We start from the raw sequence: 25,274 nt of genomic DNA, 5'->3' as shown, positions 1-25,274 counted from the left end.
CAGGGTATGCCTGAGGCCTTCTATACAGCAGAAGTATTTATCAAGGCCGAGTGTACTTACTCAAAGTGAGCTCAGATGGCAAATACCTAATGATCCTTTGCACTTTAAAAAGATATTGCCATTGATTATCCCAGACAAAAGCAAATGCCTTCTCACTCAAAGGTTAGTTCTTTAGAGAAACTCTGGGTCCTATGGGAAAATACTTTACTTCCCTTTGAGCTCCCCGAGTCAAAGTGTAAGGGATACCTTGCATTTTGGGGGAACAGATTTACTTTAAACTCAGTAATCTTAGAACTTGAGAATTCAGCTCCCAGGAAATGTGTTTTTAGAGATGAATGTGGTAAAATCAAATCTGAAAGGCTGTTTGCAGCTATCAATTATAGAAGGTAATTGGTTGCCACAGGTAGGACAAAGACTGTGTGTTGTGTACAAGGTGAGTTTGTGTGTGTGTTTTCTGGACATTGAGGGTGATTTGGGTGTTTTGTTATGGGCATCTTTTATGTGTACGTTGAGTGTGAGTAGGTGTATGGTTGTTTGTGTGCGTACTAGTTGTCGTAGGTATATAAGTGCCATGGGTTGTTAACATGTAGTTATGCCATCTATTTCCGTGATTGGTATTTGATGTAGATGAAGTGGGTGGAGTTGGCCATGTGCGTATATATAATTCATTTATATATTTTACAGTATACCTAATAATATATTAAACTGTTAACATACTTTAATCCAACCCAGTCATTAAGCATGGGTAAATGTAAGCATGGGGAAAATAGGGAACAGGAAGTTCAACCAAGGTCCAGAATTACATGACTCACAATGTACTGGGTCAACTCAAGTTCAGTCAACTCCAAATACAGTATCCGAGGCAGTGGTTCTGAAATTAGTGTGAATGTTAGAATTCCCAGAGGAGGGTAAGCGAGGTCTTACTCAGTAGATCTAGGTTAGCACTCAATGTTGCTTTCGTCACTGAAGCTGCTAGTCTGAGGACCATATTCAAAAGCCCCCAGTCTAAGATCATCATTACTTTTCAAATAGAAAGATCCAGGGAGAAGGTTGGGATCAGTGTAGATAGTGTTGAATTATTGAACATAAATTTCATATTGTGACCAAAGTAGAGATTTAAAATGGATATTGTAAAATTTGAACTTAGCTTCTTCATCTAGGGGCATGTGCTGGTTATAATTAATCATGTGATATTAAAGGAAAAGACTCCTGTGGTTGTTTCCAAATTCCAGAGCTCTGACTTTATTAATATGTTCTAAGTCATAAGGTGGTAAAATTTCCACAGAGAAAATGATAGCATCACATTTTACATCTAGTAAACATTTTTTATTTCTCAATATTTGTTTCATAGAGCTTTACTGCCCCAGGAAACATGCATATCAGTACTGGAGCTGGAAAAGCAAGATCTTTGGGATCCTGGGTCACTACTGGTCTAAAAATAGTAACAGTGACCTGTGTAAACCAGAATGTGTAAAACCTTTGGCTGCATTTAGCATGTGTTTATCAACACTGGCATTCTCCCTCCCTCTTGCTCTCCTCCCCACTCCCCCTCTCCTCCCTTTCCCTCCCTTCCTTCTTCCCTGTCCTCTTTTCCTCTCTCTATGTCTTTGTCTTTGTGTATCTGTTTATCCGTCTTTCTTTCTGTCTCTCTCCTTCTATGTCTGTCTCTCTCTCTCTCCCTCTTCCTCCGTCTCCCTCCTTTCCTCCCTCCCTCTCCCTCCCCCTTGCCCTTCCCCTCCCACTACTCCCCCCCCTTCCTCTCTCTATACATATTCCAGCCACAGGAATACTAGGTCAGGAGATCCCAGCGCAATTAAAGGCTGGTACACACAAAGAATCAGATGACTGAACCAGCACTTTGTATTTGTGATCATTCCAACTGTTGGATAAAAAAATATGGAAAATGAAGTGCTTCTTTTAGTATGATAAGTGAATCAGGGAGCTATTTAACCTTTCCTGGGCACTTCTTGAGATTGGTGTTGAAGAGGGCAGGTTCTGACCCCAGTTGGTTCTATTGTGTTGGTCAAGACCATAACTCGCTCTGGAGTGCCAAGCACAATGAATAGTCTAGGTGGTTCAGTTTCTTTGATTTGTTTGTTTGTTTGTTTTGTTTTGTTTTTGTATGAGAATTCTGAGTATTAGTCTTTATATATATTGATTCGAAGGATGTGCAGCATTCTCACTTGATCCACAGCCTCTATATTATCAAAAGTATTTTCTGGAAGGGAGCCCTTGTCAGTACTGAAACGCAGGATGGAAGCTTTCTTAATCCTGTGCAGTGTAGTGCTGTTTTTGGGAACTGGCATAGCATTACCCTAGATAGTTGGCTCTGAACCAGGGGGATCAAGGGAGGTCTTCAGAGAAGACCTACATGCCCATCACCTTTGCCAGCTATGAAAGTCTATGTGTCCTTTGATTTTATCTCTTCTGCTCTCAATCTTTCTCACATGTCATACCAGCTACCAAGAACAGCTGGGCTATAGGTACATTGCAAGAATTATGTTCTATATTACCCAGAATCCTACTGGGTAGCTGGCATTGTCTTAGTGACACATAGTAGTAAACTGGGCCTTGGGAAAATGAGACTTTCCGAAGAGTGCAATATTTTGTTGTAGGATGCAAGTAAGAACCTCCTTTGTTCTTTTTGTTCATCTGAAAAAAATAGGACAAGAATTTTATCACAAAATCATTGTTCTAAAAAACTAGGTAGTATGTATAATATTATATACAGGACTATGAGTACAGCGGGTGTTCCATTAATTTGTTTTCCCTTCTTTGTTCAAATATCTCTTATCTAGTTGATTTCACATATTCAAAAGATTCAATCTGCCTGGGGTTCTCTTCTTGATTTGTTTGCAATATGAGGTTGTAATTCTATTTCTTTCCCTGTGTCTCACCCAATCTTCTTATCAGCTTTTGAATCCATCTGTCAAGACAGATAGCATCTGCCTGTCACAACACCCATGTGTTCTGTTGCCACTTCAGTCACCTGACTCTTCAATATTGATGATAGAGTGACATTCTGTGATGAGTATGCATTGTCATCAGTGCTGGCTAACATTTATTAAGAATTTGGTACATGTCCGGGTTTGTGTTAAAGGATCAATGGGCGTGTTCACTTCATCCTCTCATAATGTAGCCAAACCAAATGCAGTTCTCACTCCCAGATTAAACAGCACCAAGAAACATGGGGTTAAGTGAGTTGCCTAAGGTCTCCTGTCAGAAAGCAAGTGAGCTCCTAAGAGTAATTGGGCTATGTGGCCTCCATGTCATAGACAGATAAAAGGGTCATAGATCAAGACTCAGTTCCAGCCAAAAAGTGCTAACCACAAGGCCTATTCTCAATCTTTCTCTCTCTCTCTCTCTCTCTCTCCTCCTCCTCCTCCTCCTCCTCCCTTTTCTTTCTTTCTCTCTTTCTGCCTTTCTATCTTTCTTTCTTTCCTTCCTTCCTTCCTTCCTTCCTTCCTTTCTTTCTTTCTTTCTGCCTATTCATCTTTCTTTCTTTCTCTCTTTCTTTTTTCTCTTGAAGAAGGACCTTTGAACACATCATGAAACAGATACATGGTGTTGTATTGGTCCTGTTAGCCAATGGTCTTGTCCATCTAGGCATTGCTAAGTTACCGGCTGTTGAAACCAGGCTGTGTATGTTTGGCTAAAGTCATCTTAAGCAATAAACTTACTTCTTTGTTTTTCAGGTAATGAACCAAAAAGATCATGTCTGAAGTACAAGGAACAGTTGAGTTTTCTGTGGAGCTACATAAATTTTATAATGTGGATCTTTTTCAGAGAGGGTGAGTATAATTCACACTGTGAATTGTGTGTGTGTGTGTGTGTGTGTGTGTGTGTGTGTGTGTGTGCGCACGCGTTGGATATGATCAGGTAATAAGACATTTGGATTAATGAAGAAATTTCATTATTTTCCTGCCCAATAGAAAATTCAAACTATTAGTTCATTTGAGAGTAAATTGTGCGTTGACTAAGAGCTAATTTGGATCACTCTCCCACATTTTCTTCTGTATTCCCTCTTCTCTGTTCATCTTTTTACTGCACTTTAAAGGAAGTGAATTTGGGGATGTAAGGTTTATGCACACATTCTCTGCATCAACTCCTGCATCCAGGTTCCTGCCATGTCTAGTTCCTGCCCTGACTTCCTTTTATGATGAACTGTGATGTGGAAGAGTAAGCCAAATAAACCCTTCTCTTTAAGTTGCTTTTGGTCATGGAGTTTTACCAGAGCAATAGTAATCCTAACTAAGATAATGCTGTTCTCTCTTTCTATACAATCATCCTTTTCACTGTTATAAAAAAGAAAAAGACATGTAGTATTTATCTTTATATGATTAATTTAACCCAATGCAATATCCTCCCACCTCATCTATGTTTATGATTGAAAAATATTTATATATGAGGTGTGTGTGTGTGTGTGTGTGTGTGTGTGTGTGTGTGTGTGTGTGTAATATCTTCACTCATTTCTTGATGAACATCTAGATTTTTGGAAATAATGAGTCATACCATTATCAGCAACATACTGATGATTTTTTTCTTTATATATACATACATACATACACATACACACACACACACACACACACACACACATACACACACACACATACACCCTCTTTCATGGTGGGTTTTCAAGATCATTCTGTCATTTCTTTTTGTAGCTTCTAATCAGATTTCCATACTTGTACTATTTTATAATACTGCCTACATGTGTGAAAGTCCCCTTTGTGAAAATCCTTGCCAATGTTTATTTTTTATTTTGATAATAGTTTTTCTAATTAAGGCTAGAGTCTTAATGATCATTAACTTACAAATTAGTAATATTAGACTGGTTTGTTTTTCAAATATTTACTGGTCATTTGTGTGTTTTCCTTTGAGAAACATGTAATTAGGTCATTGGACTAAACCTCTTGGTGCCCATTCCTGACATTACATAGCCTATTTTTAATGACTGTGATGGATAAAGAAAACTACAGTCTGAAAGAAAGCATAGTCTGAGGGCAGAGACATAGATAGAAGCTGTCTTTGGGTGAAAGAACCTATGAACCTATGCACGGTGTCAACCAGTGAAGCAACACTCCAGTTTTAGAAGCATACATCTGAAATTAATGCTTTTTTTTGAGTACCATGATCCCCCCTTTTTACAATGATCTCCATACTATATTTACATTATTTACACCCTAACTTCTTCTTTCTCCAACTTCTCAAAGTATTGAACTTTAAATAAATATGTTAAAGAAAGTCTCTCTCTCTCTCTCTCTCTCTCTCTCTCTCTCTCTCTCTCTCTCTCTCCCTCCCCCACACCGTGTGTGTGTGTGTGTTTAGTGTTCACTACTTGGCTAATCAGGGGTTTCAGGGTTTCATCCTTGGGGAAGGCTTACTTTTCCTCTCAGCAGTCATCATTGCCTGTTACTCTTCATCTAGGAATGGGGCCTTGTGCTATTTCTCCCACCCATGCTGTCATGTCAGCTGTTGTTGTCATTGTGCAGGTCTTGTTTAGGTGACCACATAGTTAAGATTTCATGAACACTACTTCCGTGTCATATGGAGAGATACTATCTCACAGTAGACATTGTTGTTCTCTGGCTCTTCCAACATTTCCACCTCTTGTTCAGCAGTGCTCCTTGAACCTTAGGCATAGATATTCTATTACAGATTTATCAACCAGGGTTGGACACCTCATGATCAGTCTTCTCAGTATTTTGACCAAATGTAGTTGTATGTAATATTCTGTGTATGCTGAAAGAAGAAGCATTCTTTGATGATGGTGAGAGCTACATTGGACTAATACTAAATACATAAGTATGTAGACTGCACTTAGAAATGATAATGCTTTAAGACGTGGCAGTGGTAGGGTTTGGGATGGGAGTAGCATGAATTCACCAACTATCTTGGGTTGACAATATAAGGTATATATCTGGTATTGCATGGGACTAAAATCCAATTAGAATAGCTATTGGTTACTCCTAAGATAAAAGGGTCACTATTGTACCATGTGGGGACATCTTGTCATGCTAGTCATTATTATGATTTATAGGATTTGTAGATGGTTAGGGCCATTGATTGCTTATCTCCAATCCCTTCTTACTTAGAATGAAAAATAGTATGCCTAGGCAGGCTCTACTCCTGCTTCTCATGCTTCAAATTGTGTTGCATCTGCATATTCAGATGTTCAAATTTTACATTTGTTAGAAAAGGAAGCAGTTTTGCTAATTTCACCCTGGCATTAGACATTTTTGCATTTGTAGTCAATCTCTAGAAGTAGCACCTTGAGAACTTGTTACTATAGGCCTCTTTGGAACTGGGGAGTAGAAATATAGTCTTAGCATAGTCAAATGGATTGAGAAACTTAAGACTCTCTCACTCACAATCCTGAATTCTTTTTTTATTAATTAAGCCTGCTGTCCAAGTGCTCTCCATCCTTTCCAAAGTTCACAAGATAGATGATATTACATGTTCAATTTACAGTGATTTTAGCCAACAGGTATAAATAAGTCAAGGTACTCTAATAATTAAGATCTAGATGAACTCTGAAGCACTTTGTTCCTGATTCTTGGTCAGCACTTCAGATGTCAATAACAAACAGGGTTCTACAGAATAGCAAGGCTCATATGCCCAACACTCCAGTTTATGGTTGGATACAGTCATAAACATCATTCAGATTTTAACTACCTGAGCTCTTACAGAAATCTAGAGTTATGAGTGTGGGATGATACTGATAGTTGAACAATAGCACCACGAGGGAGTACCCGGAACATTACTTACCTAACTCCTACTGAAAGTTAGTTGATGCACACAGTGGAATTTAAAATGACAGTTTAATCAGATCCATAAATAAATAGGCTGAGTTGAGTTTATTTTAAACATGATTTGATATATAGACCCATGAGGAATATTCATCACACAGCTCATCCTAACAGTAAATTTGGCTAGAGGTATTGAGAGTTTTATATGAAATAGTCAATGTTAACAAAACCTTGTAGAGTAACCCATCCCAAGTATGAACAGATCGCTGTGAAGTTGTAAAAGGAGTTGAAAAGTCAATGTGAAAAATTATAACTTCTTCAGCTTGTCTGGAATGTTTGTTTTATATTTGACTGTTTGGGAGGCCTTGTGTAGCCAAAGTCATCAATAAAGGGTAGCATCAAATTAGGCTAAATTAGAACCAAAAACTGTAAGGGACATAACTTACATGATTAGTAAGAAAAAATAATATTAGAAGAAAACAATATTTATTTTAAATGATATGTTATTGCAACCTCATTTTACATTTAAACATTCCTTTTCTACAGTCTGGTTCATGATCTATGTTGCATAAGTAATACTTATGTAAGATTATATATATGTACGCATGTGTGTGTGCTGGGTCAAAGATATGCTTACTCATGAATATGCAAATCATTAAAACATAGAAGCCACTAATACAGGAGAAGAGCATTTTCTTTTACAGACTTTCAGTTCTGTTATTAGAAATGTATCCTTTGAAAAAATTTTACAGATATAAAATGGATTTTGCTCACATATACCACCCATTACCCCTTCTCAGTCTTGGTGAACCCTTCCTTCCAACATATTGAATTGTTAATTTTGTGTCGTCCTTCTTTGGATGACATTCTGAATCCCCCGGAGTTTTCTAGAGAAACAGAATTGATAGAATATATTTATATCTGTCTGTCACATATCTATCACTTTTATGTATTTATCTATATCCATCTATAATATCTCTATATAATTATCAGAGTGGCTTATAGCCTGTGGTCCAACTATTTTAACAATAATTGTGTCTTGATGAAAAGTTCAAGGATCCAATAGTTGTTCAGACCACTAGACAGGATGTCTTAGCTGGTCTTCAGTATATTATGGAATCCTGAAGTAATTGGTTCTAATCCCAGGGAAGAAATGAACTGGCCAGTGAGAGTGAGGGCATTCGGGTAAAAAAAAAAAATTCCCTTCATATAGGCTGCCAGATTTAGGGTGAATTTTTCCACCTCAAATGATCCAATCAAGAAAAATACTCTCTCACAGGTGTTCCCAGAAGCTTGGATTTTAGTTAATTCTAGGGGCAGTCGGGCTCATAACCAAGAACAGCCATTGCAAACACTGAGTTTCATTAAGGTTGCTTGCACGAGCACCGGTGAGGTGTATTTACTGGGGAGTGAGCAATTAGCTAGTGTGTACATCACTGAAGAAAAGTAATCCCCATTTCCTATCAATTGTCAGTGAGCCATAGGGATTCATGAGCTCCAACTCCATATCATGATTAAATAATGTTATACAAGCTCCTTGCAGGTAACCATAACCACCGTGATTTCATTTTATGCATAAAAGGCAAGTTTCACAATATTTATACCTATTCTTTGTATCTTAAGTTTTTTTTCTGCAGTTTCTTTTACAGTGCTGTCTCAGTCTTGGGTGGTATAATATAGGTTTCTCATATAGGTCACAGAATAGTCACTTAATATCAACTCTTTCCCCTGTCATCAGTCTCTTATTTAAGTAGAGACAAGAGTATGAGAAGAAATATTCTGAAATGATGAATAAGTGGCTCCCAGAAACCATACCTTTTAAAAGAAAATCCCAATGCCAAGTGCTGAATACCTCTCCGAGTTGTGTGTGGGTCTTAAGGAAGACAGATCTCCCAAACAATATATGTCATTGCTGTGCTCTTAGTTACCCATCAGAACTGAACACAAAGCTTCTACCTCTTAATGCTAGATTATTTTGGTTAACATTTAACCCCACTCTTCATATATGGATAATGTCAGGAGCTTATGATTAAAAATATGAGAGTAGGCTTCACAGTAACTACACCTATAGGCATGTTTAGTAAAGTCTAAAGGAATTACACCTCTTATAAAAATGAGTTCTAGAATTCACAACATTGTATCAGCAGCAAAACTCTAAAATAACAGCCTAGAGCCCCCTGAATTCCTGCCTTCAGTAAGTTTCAGATGGGCTAGGCATGATGCCAACCAGAATTCTGCATCTGTCAGAAGAGCTACTGATGGGCACAATCCCTGAAGGCTCAATAGTTGAGGATGCTTTCAACATGAATTCCAAAGGAGTCACACTTCCAGTGAAACTTCATGGAAGTTGGATGGCAGCATCTCAAGTCTAGTGAGCAAGATAATGGCCTAGGGTACCCTCTGCAAGAAAAAAATGTTAATGGATTTCTGCAGTCCAAACGTGGTGGATTAGGGGAATGCAAAAGATTGATGACTAAATGATTCAACAAATACACACATGGTCACTAGGAAGGCCTGCCAGTGAGAGCTCCATCACTAAAACAACTCATACAATTGTTAGAAAAGTTTGATCTTGGTTAACCTGTTTGGAAGTTTCAGTTCAAAATGGGTGAGCTCCAATGCCCTGGATCTTGGATAAAGTGGCACATGACAAATGTGTGCATAGTAGAACAAAATCAGCATTTTTAAGGTGGAAAAATAAAGAGGAATAAAAATAGACATTAGATAGATGATTAGATAGATAGATAGATAGACTGACAGACAGGAAGACAGAGAGACAGTTAGCCATAGAGGGGGAAGAGAGGAATGGAGGGGGGGAAGAAATAGAAAAAGAGTGATGGAGAGGGGCTTTAACAGACAATTTTAAGAATTTTCCAAAGTATGTTCCCAATGATATGAAAATGGCCCACAAGTTTCTGTGTCTCAACCATATCTTCACAGCAAATACCCAAGCCTTAAGTAGACATACTTGATCTCAATCCTCCTATGGCCGCAAAAGGTGAGGTGTGTGTGCATGTGCGTGTGTGTATTCACTCTACCACTGAAGTCCCAAAGTCTTAATTGCTCCATTATTGCTAAGAAGTCTTGTTTTAAAGCCTTCTTTGAGAGTCGAGGCAAACTTGAAATTCAGAAGATAACATTCTACAGTGGTCCCAGCCTGACAGTATCAGATTGGTGAAATAGACAGGATTAAGGGATAAGCCCAGCAAACATTCCTATTTAAAAGTAGATAAATAAGGAAATGAGCAACATAGGCTGTCGTGGTTCTAGTAATATCATAATTTATTGGTAATGTTCTGCTGCTAAATATACCACACGCTTCAGTTGCAAGACACAGACTGTTCACTTTTGAACTGACTAGGAAACCCTTCTCACTGGTTAGTTTTCATTGCACTGGAAGATGCTATCTGATAAGGAAAAGCAGCCATGGTTTTAACCAGAACTGGCCTCTGCATGTCATTATACCAATTGGTCTGAGAAAGTGTCCCAAATGGTACAGTGGTAACAAGAATGTACGGGAGGAACCAATAACTTTCTTGATTTGATTTCAGGCTGTTCCACAGGAGGAGAGGATTACCCTGTACTGTAAAAATTGATGAAAGTGATACATGGGAGATGATAGGGAACTGATAAGGGAGGGCTTATTGTTGTTTTAATAAATTGCCATGTTGTCAAGCTGTCTTCAAAAGGTTTACATTTATAGCCATAGAATCATGCTGCTCCCAACTTTGCTTTTTTTTTTTTTTTTTTTTTTTTTTGGTAGTGGGTAGTGCTTAATGCAAACATTCATTACTGTTCAAGGTGCAAAATTAATAACAGTAAGTGTGCAGCTATGTATGAGACATCTATATTAACTCTCCTCTTCTAAGACTCAGGGAATATCAAGGAATAGGGGCAGAGAGAGTGTAAGAAGAGCTGGAAGAAGGAGTCGAAAACATAGAAATGCAGAATGTTGCCTGAGGATTGTCCCTACTAACAGAGTTACTTGCTTTTAGCATATTCATATTTGAGGATGGCTTTTCCAGTTCCAGGAGGCAGGATGTCTTCTGATGATGTTTGCTTTGAGCAAAGAGTCAGCTTGCATTTATTCAAAGTCTATATTGACTGAGGCAAATTCTCAAAGGGAAACATGTCTTCACCATAGTCAACAAATATCACAAGGTGTCACACCTACATTTAGCACCAACACTCATGCTAACAGAAGGCAGACACAGTCTGCCTTGAATTTGGGAACCTTGAATTTGGAAGCTAGAGCTGGATTTGAAGTCATGCTCTGCCACCTATGAGCATAGAGGATTTTGGAGGTCTCTGTAATTAAGTAAATAAAACAAATAGATAAAAGGACATGATATAGGAAGAGGACTTGCTGATGAGTACAGGTTTGTCAAGAGTGAAAGGAGGATAAGAAAGGATCAGCAAATGTTTTATAAATGTATGACGTGTATCAAAGGATCAAAACACATAAAAAATTACATGGAGGCAACTGGAGACATGGCTCTGTGGGTAAGAATAATGACTACTCTTCCAGAAGATTCAATTTTGATTTCTAGTACCAGCACGGTGGCTGTACGAGTGTCTGTAATTTCAGATTCAAGAGAGCCCATGCATGCCATGGACTCAGTGCGCACCAGACTTACATGTAGTTAATAGACATTCACGTAAGCAAGACATTACTATACATCAAAAACAAACAGAGTGGGAGGGGATAAAGGGCTGGTGATGGAACACATGTGACATTAAAGCAGCAAGAGGACTATATCTAGGGAAGAAGGTTATATCAGATAGGAATAGGGAGGTAGTGGGGGAGAGCAGTGCAGGCTGGGTAAGAACAAAGTATATTGACATGAGTATATAAATATATGAAAATTTCATAATAATACCCACAACCTTGCTAATTAAAAAGAAAAATGAACAATATAGAATATATTATATAGGACCAATATCTTACAGTCTATAATAACTAATCTTCTGACAGTGGCAAGCTGAAAATTATAGCAAAACAAACAAACAAACAAACAAAACATATGATAGGCCAGCATGGCAGTTAGTGTCTGTAAGACGTGGTTTAGACATTTGTTTCCAGTCTGTAGTAACATTCAGGAAGTGAGAAACCACAGGGTTGTCATAACCATTTTGCTTTCTGTTTAGAACCCTCTGTTCCTTTTCCTTTTATACTTTAGTTCTCAAATCTTGTATGATTTAATCTAAAATGTCTTGGTTCTTAGAACATCTTTGTTTCTCTGATGCCTAGTACTGCCTTGAAAATTCTACCGTAGGTAAGTTCTAGCTCAAACATTTTCCTCACACTAATTTTTAATGTCTGATAAAGGTTATAATTTTCTCTTGAAGCTGATATTTTAACCAGTAGTATATAAATGTTTTTTTTCATTTTTTATTCTTTGAAATTTTCATATATGAATACAATGTAACTTGATCCTGTGGACTCAGACTTCATTCCCCTTCTAACAACCCAAGAACCTAGGTAACTTTTCCTTTCCAACTTCATGTCCTCCTTATCTATCTATCCATCTGTCTGTCTATCTATCTATCTATCTATCTATCTATCTATCTATCTATCTATCCACCATCTATCTCTATCATATCTATATATAACTATCTATCATCTATCTATCTATCTATCTATCTATCTATCTATCTATCTATCTATCATATATCTCTCTATATGACTACCTATCTATCTATCTATCTATTATCTATCTATCTATCTATATACCTATCTATCTATCTATCTACTCTATGTATTTATCTATGTTTTTAGCCCATTGAGTCCAATTTGTGTTGCCCCCAATTACATGAGTGTTGAGTTATTCATTCGGGCAAGGAGAATCAACTACATACATACTCAAAGAATAATGAGCCTCTAACAGAAATCATCAGCTAACCATAGCTCTTCAGCTAGCAATGAGGAATCAGGATATTCCTGTCCCCAAATACTAGAATTTTAACTGGCTCTATCTTTGGAAGATAATTGTGCAGATACCATAGCTGCTTCAAGTTCAGGTATGCAATTGCCATTTCATATCTAAAATACAGCATTTCACAGTGTTTTCCATAATATTTCAGCCCTCATATTCTTTCCTTCCCTTTCCCTAGCTGTTCCTTTAGCACTGGGGGAAGGCTGATGCTGCTGTCCCATCTATTACTGCTGAGCACTCATAGATGCTTATTTATTCTCAGAACTTTGAACAGCAGTGGCTCTCTACATTAAGCCCTACCCACTATGATAAAAAGCATTTCTGACCAGTGTTAGGGGAAGAATAAATCTATTAGTTTAAATATAAATATTTAAAAGGCAGCTTGACAGCATGACCTTTTAGGGAAAAAAAAACAGTACTACAAGATTCTTCCTTGGGGTCCATGAATCCCATAGATATGAGTTTTGGCTTTCTTTGCAGGACCAGGTTTGAATGTGGGGGAAGCCTCAATTTCTCAAACTGTTTTGGTAGATCAATACTATAGTACTTAATCATGCTCTCATAACCTATTATCATTCCTACGTTCCTATTACTAAGTTCATTCATAACTTGTTTTTTGAGGACCTAGTCTCAGAAAGTCATTGTTATATTTATTATGACATTTGTGGAAACACTATAATAAAAAGATTATACACTTGACTTTAGGATGTTTACTACCTAAAGAAAGAAGGAAATACATGTGTGATATGTAATAAATTATCACAGGTAGGGTACTAGGAAGAGATGCAGAAATGGTCATCCAATCTGTAGGCAAGAGTGAGAGAAGCTATCACGAAGTAAAATTGTATCAGACTGTCACTTGAAGCATGACTGGGGTTAGTATCTAAGAGAGTCTAACAAGGCGGGAGCAGAGTGGCTCTAATGTCAAGAAGATGAGCCAGCCCATGACTAATGATAACAATTTATGAAAGGAAAACAGGGAGTGGTGTTATGGAGGTGAAAGGAGTCTCCACCACCTCCTCCTCCTCCTCTTCATCCTCTTTCTCTATCCCCTCCTCTTCTTTTCTTCCTCCTCCTTTCCCCTCCCCTCTCCCTCCCCCTCCCCTTCTTCTTCTTCTTCTTCTTCTTCTTCTTCTTCTTCTTCTTCTTCTTCTTCTTCTTCTTCTTCTTCTTCTTCTTCTTCTTCTTCTTCTTCTTCTTCTTCGGCAATAGGGTACTGGAAATATTGTAGTATGTTATAAGTAGCTTGTCTTCTCTGAGAACTGTAAAACTTTAAAGAGTGGGGATCCAATTTTACCATTTTTAAGTATTCCAGTTCATAGGAATACCTGGTACACAGTAGGAGGAGTGAAGTTCTAGCTTATGCTTAATGAGTTTGAATTTCATGTTGCAGCTTTCTTATCTCCTTCAATGTCAGATAGTCTTCTGGATCTTCGTTAAGTGATGCTAATACAGGGAAGACAAATCCTATTCCTCTCATGCTGTTTAAATCACTGGCACCTGAAATGTGACTTGTTGGCTGCTGTGGCACCGATCCCTGAGCACTTCTTTAAAAATGGAATTCAGACCCACTGTCTTACACCTTCTGAGCCTGAATCACAGGAAACCACAATCTAGCCTGTTCTCCGAGTGTTTCTGCTTGTAGTAGGGAGGGGGTACTGTTAATAGCTTATTTTTTTAAAGCTCCCCAGATAAATCCTCAGCTTTCAGATGGTTGATTGGATTTGCATGAAGTCATTTTTCCTTTCTTGCTATCCTCTTTGTCCTAAAGACTGTGTGGTTTCGTCTTCCAAATGTCTTTGCATATCCTTCTGCTGTAGACACTGCAGAGGCCCTTCAGCTTGCCTTCAGAATGATGCTGGATACAAGAAGGCAGGAGGCAAGCTCATTTCATAGAGCAGCAATGTTCTCCTAAGGAAATAATTTATAGATAATAATAGAGAAATGGTTAACTACAAGATCCATCCTGTTCTCTCTGTCTATCATCTCTGTACATTTCTAGTCCATTTGTACCTGAAAGAGAGCAAAAGCATTCACTATTTTTTATTTTAATGTTTCAAGATACTTATTTTTAAAACAGATCGTAACATTATGCTTTTGGACACTCTGGTGTTGGATGAACTACAAACGCTTGCTCACCATTTCAGAGCACACTTACATATCCTGTGAAGAAAGTGCACATGACACAGATATTCAAAGTTACCATAGAAACACAGATAAGCATGACCACTATTGTTTGGTCTTCCAGATGGCTACATTTGTGCCAACTTTATTCTAACAAAGACATGTTCAAAACTAGTAGCAATTAAGTTAAAAGTCTCCATATCGGGCTTCCCTAATGCAAGATAAACTTGCAGGTAACTGTTGCAACAAATGCAAACCCTCATTTTGAACATGGACAATTGAGATGGAACTAACATTTGTTATTTAAAATAAATCCAAGCTTCACTTCGGAGTCTTATTTCTCGAAGGTTTTAAGCCAGACTGTTTTTTTTTTTTTTCTGAGTGATGTTTTTCATCATTCGATGTTCAGATTCATCTCTTGTCTTTCCTCAACCCGTTTTTTTTATCTTATCTTAAAGATGTCTCTTCAGAGGTTTTAGATGAATAACTTCACACAAAGGATGTATAATCAGTTTTGTCAGATCTGGCATAGACGTTCAATTGCTCATAGCCCTGTTAGGATAGAAATCCCCTTTGAACAAAATACAACTGCCACTTTCATGCTGAACTGAAATGCTGAGTTTATAGGTCTAGTGATCCTAGGAAGAAAATGCCATCTTGTGTTTCTGCCCGATGTTTCCTATTGCTGCCTAATGCCCAGCGACAGCCAGTTCCCCTATGAAATTAGCTAACTGGCCCTGATGTGCTTTAATAGACTTTGAAATACAATTATCTTTGCTTGCCAGAGATCATCTAATTGATTTGTCTGGTTCTGTCAGAAACAATCTTGTTTTAACTTCCTTTATTAATTTGTATTGAGACTCTTTTCATTCTGTCCCACACTTTTGAGAGGGTATGAGGATTATTCAGGTTTGAGAAAACCATTGAATACCCATGTCTTTTTAGGAAAAGGAGTAGTGCCAGGAGCATAGTGGAGGCAAACTAGAGTAAAGTTCCCAGGCCTCCTTACTGTAAGACACTGAAGAAGCTTGGAGGTCCCTTGCACATGGTCAGACACTCTGCAGAAGTGATGGACTTGATACTTCATTCTAGTCAGGTCTGTGATTTTCAGTTTTAAAAAATAAAATACATTTCTCCAATTTGATTTAAACCTGTTTGATTTGGGGCATGCATTACTCTTGGTCAGGCACAATAGGTAAATATCAAAATCGCTGATTTTTTTTTTTTTTGCTAAAATGGTGTAATTATTATTTTAATAAAGTTTGATCCCCCTCCTTAAAATGCCATTATTATCCCTGTAAGGACTGACCTGAATTCAGTCACTGGAGTCCTTTTGCACATGGGATTTGTGGATTATTTTTTACAGCAAATCCACATGGATAATAATAATGTCCCAGGCTTGTTTTTACCTGATTTGCCTTTTAATCTGTGAGCCTGCTGCTTTGAGTCTTTTATCCTCTTAACCCCTGGTGAGGACATACTCAGCAGGTGTGTAAAGCAATGAGCTTTGCAGGGGAGGAAGTGTTGAACTGCAGGGGTGGAGAAAGCTGCCCTGGGCTCAGTCACCCAGAGGGTGCAATTATCCCCTGGTGGAATCAAGGAAAAGCAGAATGCCTCACAGGCACTCAGTGAGTCTCACCCACTTCTCTCTTTTTTAACATTTTATTTTTATGTATTGATTGTGTATGTATGACATGTGCATGAGTCAGAGAACACGTGTAGAGGACAGAGGATAATTTGTTAAGAGTCTCTCCTTCCACATTGTTGAGGCAAGGTCCCGTTATTTGTTTCTACCATACTGTGTACTCCAGATTAGCTAGTCCATGAGGTTTCTGATTATTCTTCTGTCTCTGCTCCCGTCTTCAGCTCTTGATTATAGATGCACCCCATAGCATCCCAATTTTTATGAAGGCCAAACTCAGGTTATTAGGTTATCAGGCTTGTGTCCAAGTGCATTTACCTGTTGGGCCATCGTGTCAGCCCTCAACAAGGTCTATTAAATAGCATGAAAAGCATATGGTCCTGAGGACAGTGAAGCACAGAAGCGGACATTTAAGAATGGGACGTTGGCTATAGTGCCTCTAAACTCTAGTAGCTGGGACCGGTGGTCAAGCTGCTAACTTCTCTGATTTGATTTCATCCTTGCCTATCTTTATTATATGCTAATGAATATTTATAAAACACATGGTAAAACTGAGGTCAGGTTTTGCAGAACTAGCCAAGAAAGTCTTACCTAGCAATATCTCCCACTTAATTCTGAACCAAGCATCTTCACTGGGGAGTGTCATAGGTGGAAACCCCACTGTCCTGCTCAGGCTCTGAGTCTAGTTTTGTTCAAGTATCTAAAGTAGATGCTTCATACCCAGAACTAGAAATTCCTCAGAAAAGACATTCTTGTTCACAGAAAACCCAGCAGCTTGCTGCAGATTTTCTTCTAGGAGACATCATATTCTTTGTTCTTTATTAGTCCGGATCCTAGAGATTCTGGCCTTAATAAAGAGAAAGAACCAGGATCAAATGCAAGTGGTTTAGAAAGTTCTGTATGAGAGAGAGATAAGAAAGACAGATCAGAAATGGGAGTTCCAAACATAGACAAAATGTTGAAGGTATACAGAGATAGATACCCGGTCACCGAGGAGATAGCAGGACATATTACTTGAACGAGGGATGTCACTATCCAGATAAGAATGAAAAGGAACTCCAAGCCTTGAGAATATATTGTGAAAAAGTCTATACAAGGAAATGGTCTGGGATCTTATGAACAGTAGTGCCATTCTGTAGAGGAAAATGACAGCGAAGTGGTGTTTTTGATAGAATGGGGGGATAAGACTGGTCAAGTTGCAGGGTGATTGATTGTGAAGAACCTAAGAGTCCTGCTTTGAGCTAGAAGTGCATCTCATAGATAAGGAGGGCTATAAACGGTGTATTGATCAGGTGGCTTACATAATGTCACTTTGAAGATTAACAACTATGACAGTTGGATGGGGGGCATGTTGGGAAAGTTGGGGATAGCACAGAGGGAGGAGCCAAAGAAGGCTGGGATGGTAGAACCAGGGAATGAGTGTCTTTTTTTTTTTTCCACTGTAGTGTTAGGGGGAAAGTAAAGTCAGAATAGTTCTTCCTTGGGTGAATTATGCAATAAAACTGAGGAGAAGGACCAGGTGGTCGTAGTAGTAGCTGATGTGCGTCTAGATGCCTTCAGAACAAATGACATTTGGATGCCTTCTAGAGTCTGGATTGAGTTGTCTTAGTTCATGGACACTGCTGAGTCTAACAAAAATCATACGGTGACCATGACTCTAGTAAAAGCTTTGAGTTCAAACCACATTCCCACGCCTTCACTGCACCTACTCCTGAGATGCTGTCAACAGCACTATGAAACAGGCATTAGGATTTTCATCTTACGATTGGAACTAAGGTAGAGCTTAGGCCACAGTGTTTGTCCTCATGGTGACACTTTAGTGTTGTCAAAACGGGAAGAAGTGCAGAGGATTCCTGCAAGAGGCAAGTCAGTGAGCAGCATTCCCCCGGGGTAGTTTGTGCTGCAAGCTTCTGCTTGAATTCCTGATCTGGCCTCCTTCTGAAAATGAGCTGCAGCCTATAAGCCAAATAAACCTTTTCCTCCTGAAGCTACTTTTGGCCACAGGGTTCATTCCAGCAACAGATAGCAAATTAGAACAAGAGTGAAGCCCTGTTGGTACTACTGGTACTGCTGGCCTTAGAGGAGGCTTTGAGAGATAGATTCTTGGTTATCTGGACTGTGCTTACAAAGAGCATTTGGAGATTGAGGCATGGCCTTTCTTGGTCACTCCCTGGCTTCCGAGGTGACCAATCTGCTGTCCTATGCAATTTCCGCTACTACAATGGAGTCAGTGGAACTAGAAGGAGTTTCCAAACTTTGATCAAAATATCTCTCTTCTCTTACAAGCTTATTCTTTCAGTTATTCAGTTATAATGACAGAAAGCTGGCTTTCACGGTGTTTGGTAGAGGGTAATGGAGTCATCTTTGGCCTAGAGTCTAGTTTGTCTGGAGGATGGAAAGGCGACCTTGGTAGTTAGAGCATAGCAGGCACTCTTACGTTCTGGTTTCTTTGTTGAGCGTTGTTTCTGTCAGCTCGATGAGAATGGTGAACGATGATGAAGGCATGCACTGAACAGTGTGAGAAAGAGGCCGCTTACAAATATCAATTCCAACCAAGGAATGTCTTCTGAAAAGTCGGGAACATCTTTGCAGGAAGCTTATGTTTTCTCCTTTCTCTCTTCCTATGACTTGGTGAGCAATGAGACCGTAGGAAACAGTCCTGAAGTGAAAACTAAGTGTGCTTAGTTTATAGTTGAAAAAGTTTCTGACACTATCTTAATTCAGAGCATCGAGGTTAAACAAACAAACAGTGACAACAAACCTAAAACCTATTGAGTAATGACGTAATGAAGATGAGGCCGATTTAACAATAACCATATAGGAATACCTTCTGTTCCTCTCACCCTGATTGACATGACTCTTTAGACTTTAGACTTAAATGTTTGAAGACTAAGGCAGAGGGAGGGGAAGAAGAAGGAAGAAACAGGGAGGGAGTGTTTGAGATGTTAGATGGGCCTTGATTCATAGATGCTTAGGGTCTATGAGCCGTATTTATTTACTGAAAATGGGAAACATCTTGCTAATTTAAGACTGCATTGTTTGACACCTAAAGTAATGGAATGCTATGTATTATTTAGAGATTTCCAAGGAACATCTCACCCTTTTGCCAATCAGATTTATGAAGCTTCTTTAATACCCACAGTTAGGCTCAGTTAACTCCCACAGGGGTTAAAGGCCATGTAAGCACCAATGACTGTCCAGGTTTTATAATTATTTGAGCCTTCAAGTGAAAGAATACTCTCGGGACTTCAGATTTCCTGGTTCCTTATTTGTGTCTTTTCTCTCACAAACATGTCCCAATTCAACAGAATTGGGTTGTATCTCAAATGCAAGCCTCAGTTTCCTCTTTTGGACACTTTTCTATAGCAGTATTTATTTGCCCTAGTCTATGAACCCCTCCGTGTGTGTGTGTGTGTGTGTGTGTGTGTGTGTGTGTGTGTGTGTGTACCCATTAATGGTTCTGAAGGAATGGGTACAACACTCATGTTGCCAGATCCCTCCTCAGCATGGTATGTTTACAAAGCTGCACTGTGTTAGATTTGACTGGAGGGCTGGGGTGGTGGACACTATGTATTCCTCTTGACCAGCTGCCTTGATTTAAATATGGAGGACATGGATGTTGGCAGAGTTCAATCAGTACTTTCTGTTGCATACTATAGTTTGCAGCCTTGAATTTTGATCAATAACATATCAAGTGAAGACAGAGAGGTTCGATCTATGTAGGCTATGGCATCACATTTTCTGTCCAGGGCCTGTCCTTAGCTCCTAAAGAATGCAAACATACTTGGGCAACTGATTATGCTTTTCTGCAGTTGTAACATAAAGACAATGATAGATGTACCTGTGTGTGTGGGGGGGGGTTATGTTTCTGAACAAGGCAGAAATGTGTGTGCATTGCTATGTGGTCGTTATATGCTCTCTTCTCCACAAAGCTTTCTGCAGTGGATATGGTGCAATACGACCAACTATTAAGTCTGAGTGTCAGTCTGCATTCAATCACTGGGAAGCCTGTGCTTTCACACTTTCGAATTTCTGGCTCTGTTTGGCTCATCTTTGATAAGAAAGAATGCCTGTGTGAGCCATAGAATGGCCTCGAATGACAGATTATCTATCCACACCTAGACATATCCATCCATCTGTCCATGTGCCCAAGTTTATGGTCTGTCTCCAGCTTATATCACTATTTTGAAGGATATGGATCCTGGATGGATGTGTGTCTCTATAGGTCAGTGTTTGAATGGATTCTGTTTCGTTCTTTGCTTGCTGTGTGCAGTCATATGAACAGGCAGCTACCTCTTTACAATTCCTCTGCCACAATTTTCTCCACATTTCCTTTACTGCAACAGACTCAGACTGGCACTGTAGACAGGTAAGTTCTTCTTCCTTAAGTTCTCTTTAGGCTATTTTGTTCCAGCAACGTAAATGTAACTCATTCATTCATCATATACCCACCCAACCCACCTCTCTTCATGCATCTTGAATAGCTCTGCCTATTAATGTGATTTTCGAAAGGAAAGGAGAAAGGAAAGAAGGAAAAGAAGGAACCATTACTGAGTTTGCCCTCTGCTATATCCTAGGGGCTGACCAGCATTTTTTCTGCATCATTTTGTCATATGCAATCTTTTTATTTTACACAGTAACAACATTCAACAGAGAGGGAAACAACAGACCGGAAATGAAGCTATTCAGTCTATTCTATGGAGACCTCATAGCCCCCTTCCATGTTAATGTCTGTTGAGGGATATATGTCATTTTTCTTCTAATGCTTTTCCATAAACACCTCCAAAGTTAGACAGTTCCAAGTAAGAAAGCATGGATACATCCCCTTTGCTTCCGTGGCAGCTAGTTTACATACCTGTGAGTTCACAGCAGGATTGAGAGTGTCCATCTGACCATTTTATGCTGGAGCCAACAGATTGGACGTGAAGCACTTCCCTTTTTTCAGCCAGGGCTCTGCAAGTCTTCTCTGTATCAAGTTCAGGCTCCCATGAAGTATGCTGCAGAATCTGAAAATTAAATCTAGAAGCTTGAGCCATGATTGTGCCCTCTGATCAATGTTAAATATGAAACAGAGCTGCGAGTGCTTCATCAGCAATGGCCTTCCGAGAAAGAAAGGGGTGGGGTTTAATTTCTAGCACTGCAAAATGTGCTCGAATGAGATTGTCTTCAGTGACAGGGTTCCTCTCAACAAATGTGAGTGTCCTCACTCTAGAGAACATGGGGTTCTGAAAGGTGACATCCAGGAAAGCTATTTTTTTTTCTGATAGAAGATGATAGTGAGGGATTAGACCAAAGTCTTCCCTTCTTGGTTTAACGTTCATTTTCATTTTGTCAGGTTGACTCTTAACAGAAAATCCTGGTTTGTTATAGGAGTTAGACAGGTTACATTAATTGACAGAAAACCAAGGAATCTTATTCCTTTAAAGTCATGGGGACTTCATTAGGATATATTCAAACCATGGGATGTAGCAGGAAAGATAGGAGCTTAAAGTACGGCTTGAAGTCTACTGAGGACTGCATACCATGCCTGCTTTTTTTTCCTAGGATAGTCTACCTATTCAGTGGTGCCACCAACAGTGGCAAGTCTTCTTATACTAAAAATCACAATCAAAACAATACCTCCCCCACGTGCCTACAGGACATCCCAAGGTTGAGAATGAGCGAGTTATAGAATCATGGACTACTGATCACACAGGAGATGGTAGTCTGTGTTCTAGGTCACAGGCTGTTTTTTTCTTCCCTGTAGGGAACATCTGTGCCTCCATTCTTGGCAAAGGTGTCCATGGCTCATCAGACTGTTCTGAAAAGTCCTGTCCCAGTATGAGTAGCCGGCTCTTCATAGAACATGAGATCAGGGGAAGAAAAATCCGTTAGACCCAACTTATTTTTCTCAGAAGACAGTTATACTTGAAATATCTGATAAGACATGAAAGGCAGTTGACCACAGAAAGTGAAAACAGACTCCTCATTTAAACCAAGGACTCAGAAAAGGCATACTTGAGGATGGAGCATTGAAGAGAAGTCCTGAAGATTAATTAAAAGGTGGCCAATTAAAGCTAAGAGAGAAAAGGCTGAAGTAGGAGGTACAGACAGGAGGTTCTGTGGCAGGAATAGCTTATCTCAAAGAGGGAAGGCTTTTGTCATTGCTGGAAACCTGGACTGTTGCCTAGTGGGGAAGAGTCTTAATGCCACTCTGAGGATTTTGAGCCACTTTTCATTTTGCACGCTGTCATGGAGAATCACTTTTTAAGTCATTCCTTTACTTTTAGCTTTTTCCGTAATTATTTGTATGTCTGTGCAATTTTTACATGCATAAATCTATTAAATGGGTCCTTTATTCGTTCTTTTATTTTATTTCTACTATAATTGATACATTCCAGAGCTTATTCAGAAAACATATGTAAGTAACTATCATAACATGATAGTAATGTACTGAATAATTCTTGATGCTCCAGTGTGTAAGGATCACCCTTGGATTTGTTGATTATTTTTAACCCCCTTTCCAAGTATAACTAACCTAATTGTTTGCCTCATTGTAATAAAAGTTGAGAATTTTTTTTTCTTTCTGAGTGTTATAGTTTTCTGCTCTTATACTCACAGACATCTTGATCTATTTGGAGTTCTACAATTCTGCATCCTTGGTACTGTCTGAGTATCCAGACACCATGGGGATGACTTGAGGGGCCTTGCTTCAATTCAAGTTCAGTTAAACCTCCCTCACTCTGGTCTAAAAGGAGGCTGCCTGTAACTTCTGCGCCAGTTTAAGATTGACATTCACTGCAGTTTTCTTATCTCTGCCATTCCCTTTTCTTCTTTCCGGTGTTCCAAAAGCATGAAAGTGTTAGGTGTTGATGCTTCTGACTAACCTGTTTTTGGTATATCGTCTGGAAATAACAGTAGTAGAGAGCAGGAGCAGAGAGGAATTTATTCACGGAGGCAGTCTACATTGCTGATTATGAAGACTGCACCTCTTGTTTTTATTTGTGATGATTTGCTTTATCAGATATGAATAAAAGTCCCCCAGTCAGCTAATGTGTGCATAATTAATTAGGCACAAAACATTTGATTAACATGAAGAAGATAGTAAAAGATGTTGAAGAGACTCTGGACTTAAAGCCATACAAGTCTGCATGTGCATGCTGATAGAATTTTCACTTTTCACGTTCTATCATTGTGAGGGACAGTTGCAAGAATTCCCTTTTGGCTCATTGAATGCTAGAAAATACCTAGAGGGGAAATTTCCTTTTCATCATAGTCCCATTTGTGAACCATGACACAAATCCACAAATGCAGGGCACCTCAAAACCCAGTAGAGCTGGCCTTTACAAACAGAGGAACAAATCCTTCTTCGCCACCCTGCACTCTAGCTCATATTTAGGATTGTACATGGACTGCTTGGAAAGAAGACATTATTCTGTTAAACAAAAAAGGTATATGCATTTAAATAAATTTTAAAAAGCAGAGAACCAGAAGCATTACTAATCCTTTAGAAAATGTATGTCTACTGCATGAATGGACTTTATACACATCATTGTGAGGATGTAAGGCATAATTAGATTAAGTTGTATATATTGAGCTTTTACTTCTGATTCTTTACTGGTTTATGAATTAATAGATACTTGTCAAGGAGTTTTATAGGCACTTATGGTAGGACAAACTGTGAATGACATGCAAACACAAAAATACTTCCAGACCAAGAGTATCTAGATGCTACCTTGTATGATGGGTCAGTAACAGAGCGATGGATATTAGAATCAAAGTGAACAAAGTGAACTGAACTTGGCTTATAGCTGAGTCAAGGACTCAGTCCACAAACAAAGGAGGGGGACCTGCTGATATCAGTCAGTAAGGCAAGTTCTCCCCAAATGGACAGCACTTTCTGACTCAGGATATCATACCAAGAAGATATTAACCCTTAACATTGTATCAGTCTTTTCCTAATCTATGTCCTGAGGAGGTAGCTAGGTTCTAGTCATTGTATTGAACTTTAAGACAGAAACGGGAAGGGGCAAACATGGTTTGTACCATGTCTGCACAGAGTTTTCAAGAAAGCAAGTGGAATGATGTGAACAGAGGTGAGCACCATAGATTTAGACAACAGAGGTCAGGTGATCTACACTCCATCAAAAGTCAGGGAAGAAATGCTTTCTTAAGAGGTCAAGACAGGAGCTTTTGAGGTGAGTGGCAGGGACAAAGTTGAAAATGCAGAACAGGAAGCCTTAGCAAAAAGTCACATTGCAATACAAGAGAAGAGCATACCACTACCAGGTGGGGTATCAGCCTTCATGACAAAATGTCAAAATGTCAAAAGAAAGACTTGTCCTACATACAAAAGGGAGTTCTGGAAAGGAGAACATTCCCCATCCATCACTCTATGAAATAATCTTTGTCCGAGGAACTGATTTTGGGGAAAATCCTTATACAACACAGAGATCCATAGCTGTCCCTTTGTTGTTTTACATGTGTTCTAACACTTTTGATTCAATGACATTCTATGTAAGTGATTTTTCACCAATTGTTTCAAATTTTGGTGAATGATTGTTTTTCTAAAATATAAAGACACCACAACTCCCTCTCTGCATGCTGTTGTTTCCCCAATCTTAGCTTAAAGCTGTGGTAAGTCAACTTCTGCTCAGCACCCATTTATATGGCACAAGGTGCCCATCCCTATCTTATTAAAGATTACCACATCTGTGAAAAGATATCTCCAGTTAGCTGAAGAGTGCTGGGAGTTGTGAATACTGATCGACAACATTCACTAGAGTTCAAAGGTTCTTGTGTCACTTCTCTAAGGTTATACTCTTCTCCTTTTTGTCTTCA

General features: G+C 38.9%; 1 protein-coding gene and 1 long non-coding RNA gene across 6 annotated transcripts in view; one reads left to right on the top strand and one right to left on the bottom strand.

The window, feature by feature from the left end:
- Fam135b (family with sequence similarity 135, member B) overlaps positions 1–25,274 on the top strand; it is a 268,886-nt gene that overhangs the window by 99,199 nt on the left and 144,413 nt on the right. For all 5 annotated transcript variants that reach the window (XR_005487230.2, XM_008765601.4, NM_001427631.1 and 2 more), the window contains one exon: positions 3,696–3,791. Coding sequence is in view for 4 of the 5 variants with exons in the window: in XM_008765601.4 (XP_008763823.1) it covers positions 3,715–3,791 (77 nt within the window). In the remaining variant the exon portion in view is untranslated. The remainder of the gene's footprint in view (positions 1–3,695; positions 3,792–25,274) is intronic.
- LOC134479747 (uncharacterized) lies at positions 10,022–21,571 on the bottom strand. The gene is made up of 2 exons (XR_010053429.1): positions 21,310–21,571; positions 10,022–14,599 (listed from the first exon to the last, which is right to left on the bottom strand). It is a non-coding gene; the product is annotated as an uncharacterized LOC134479747 (long non-coding RNA).

This window comes from Rattus norvegicus, chromosome 7, assembly GCF_036323735.1.
Source record: "Rattus norvegicus strain BN/NHsdMcwi chromosome 7, GRCr8, whole genome shotgun sequence".
Classification (NCBI taxonomy): domain Eukaryota; kingdom Metazoa; phylum Chordata; class Mammalia; order Rodentia; family Muridae; genus Rattus; species Rattus norvegicus.
Note: the sequence above shows the minus strand (reverse complement) of the source record. Positions and strands in the feature narration are given on the sequence as shown.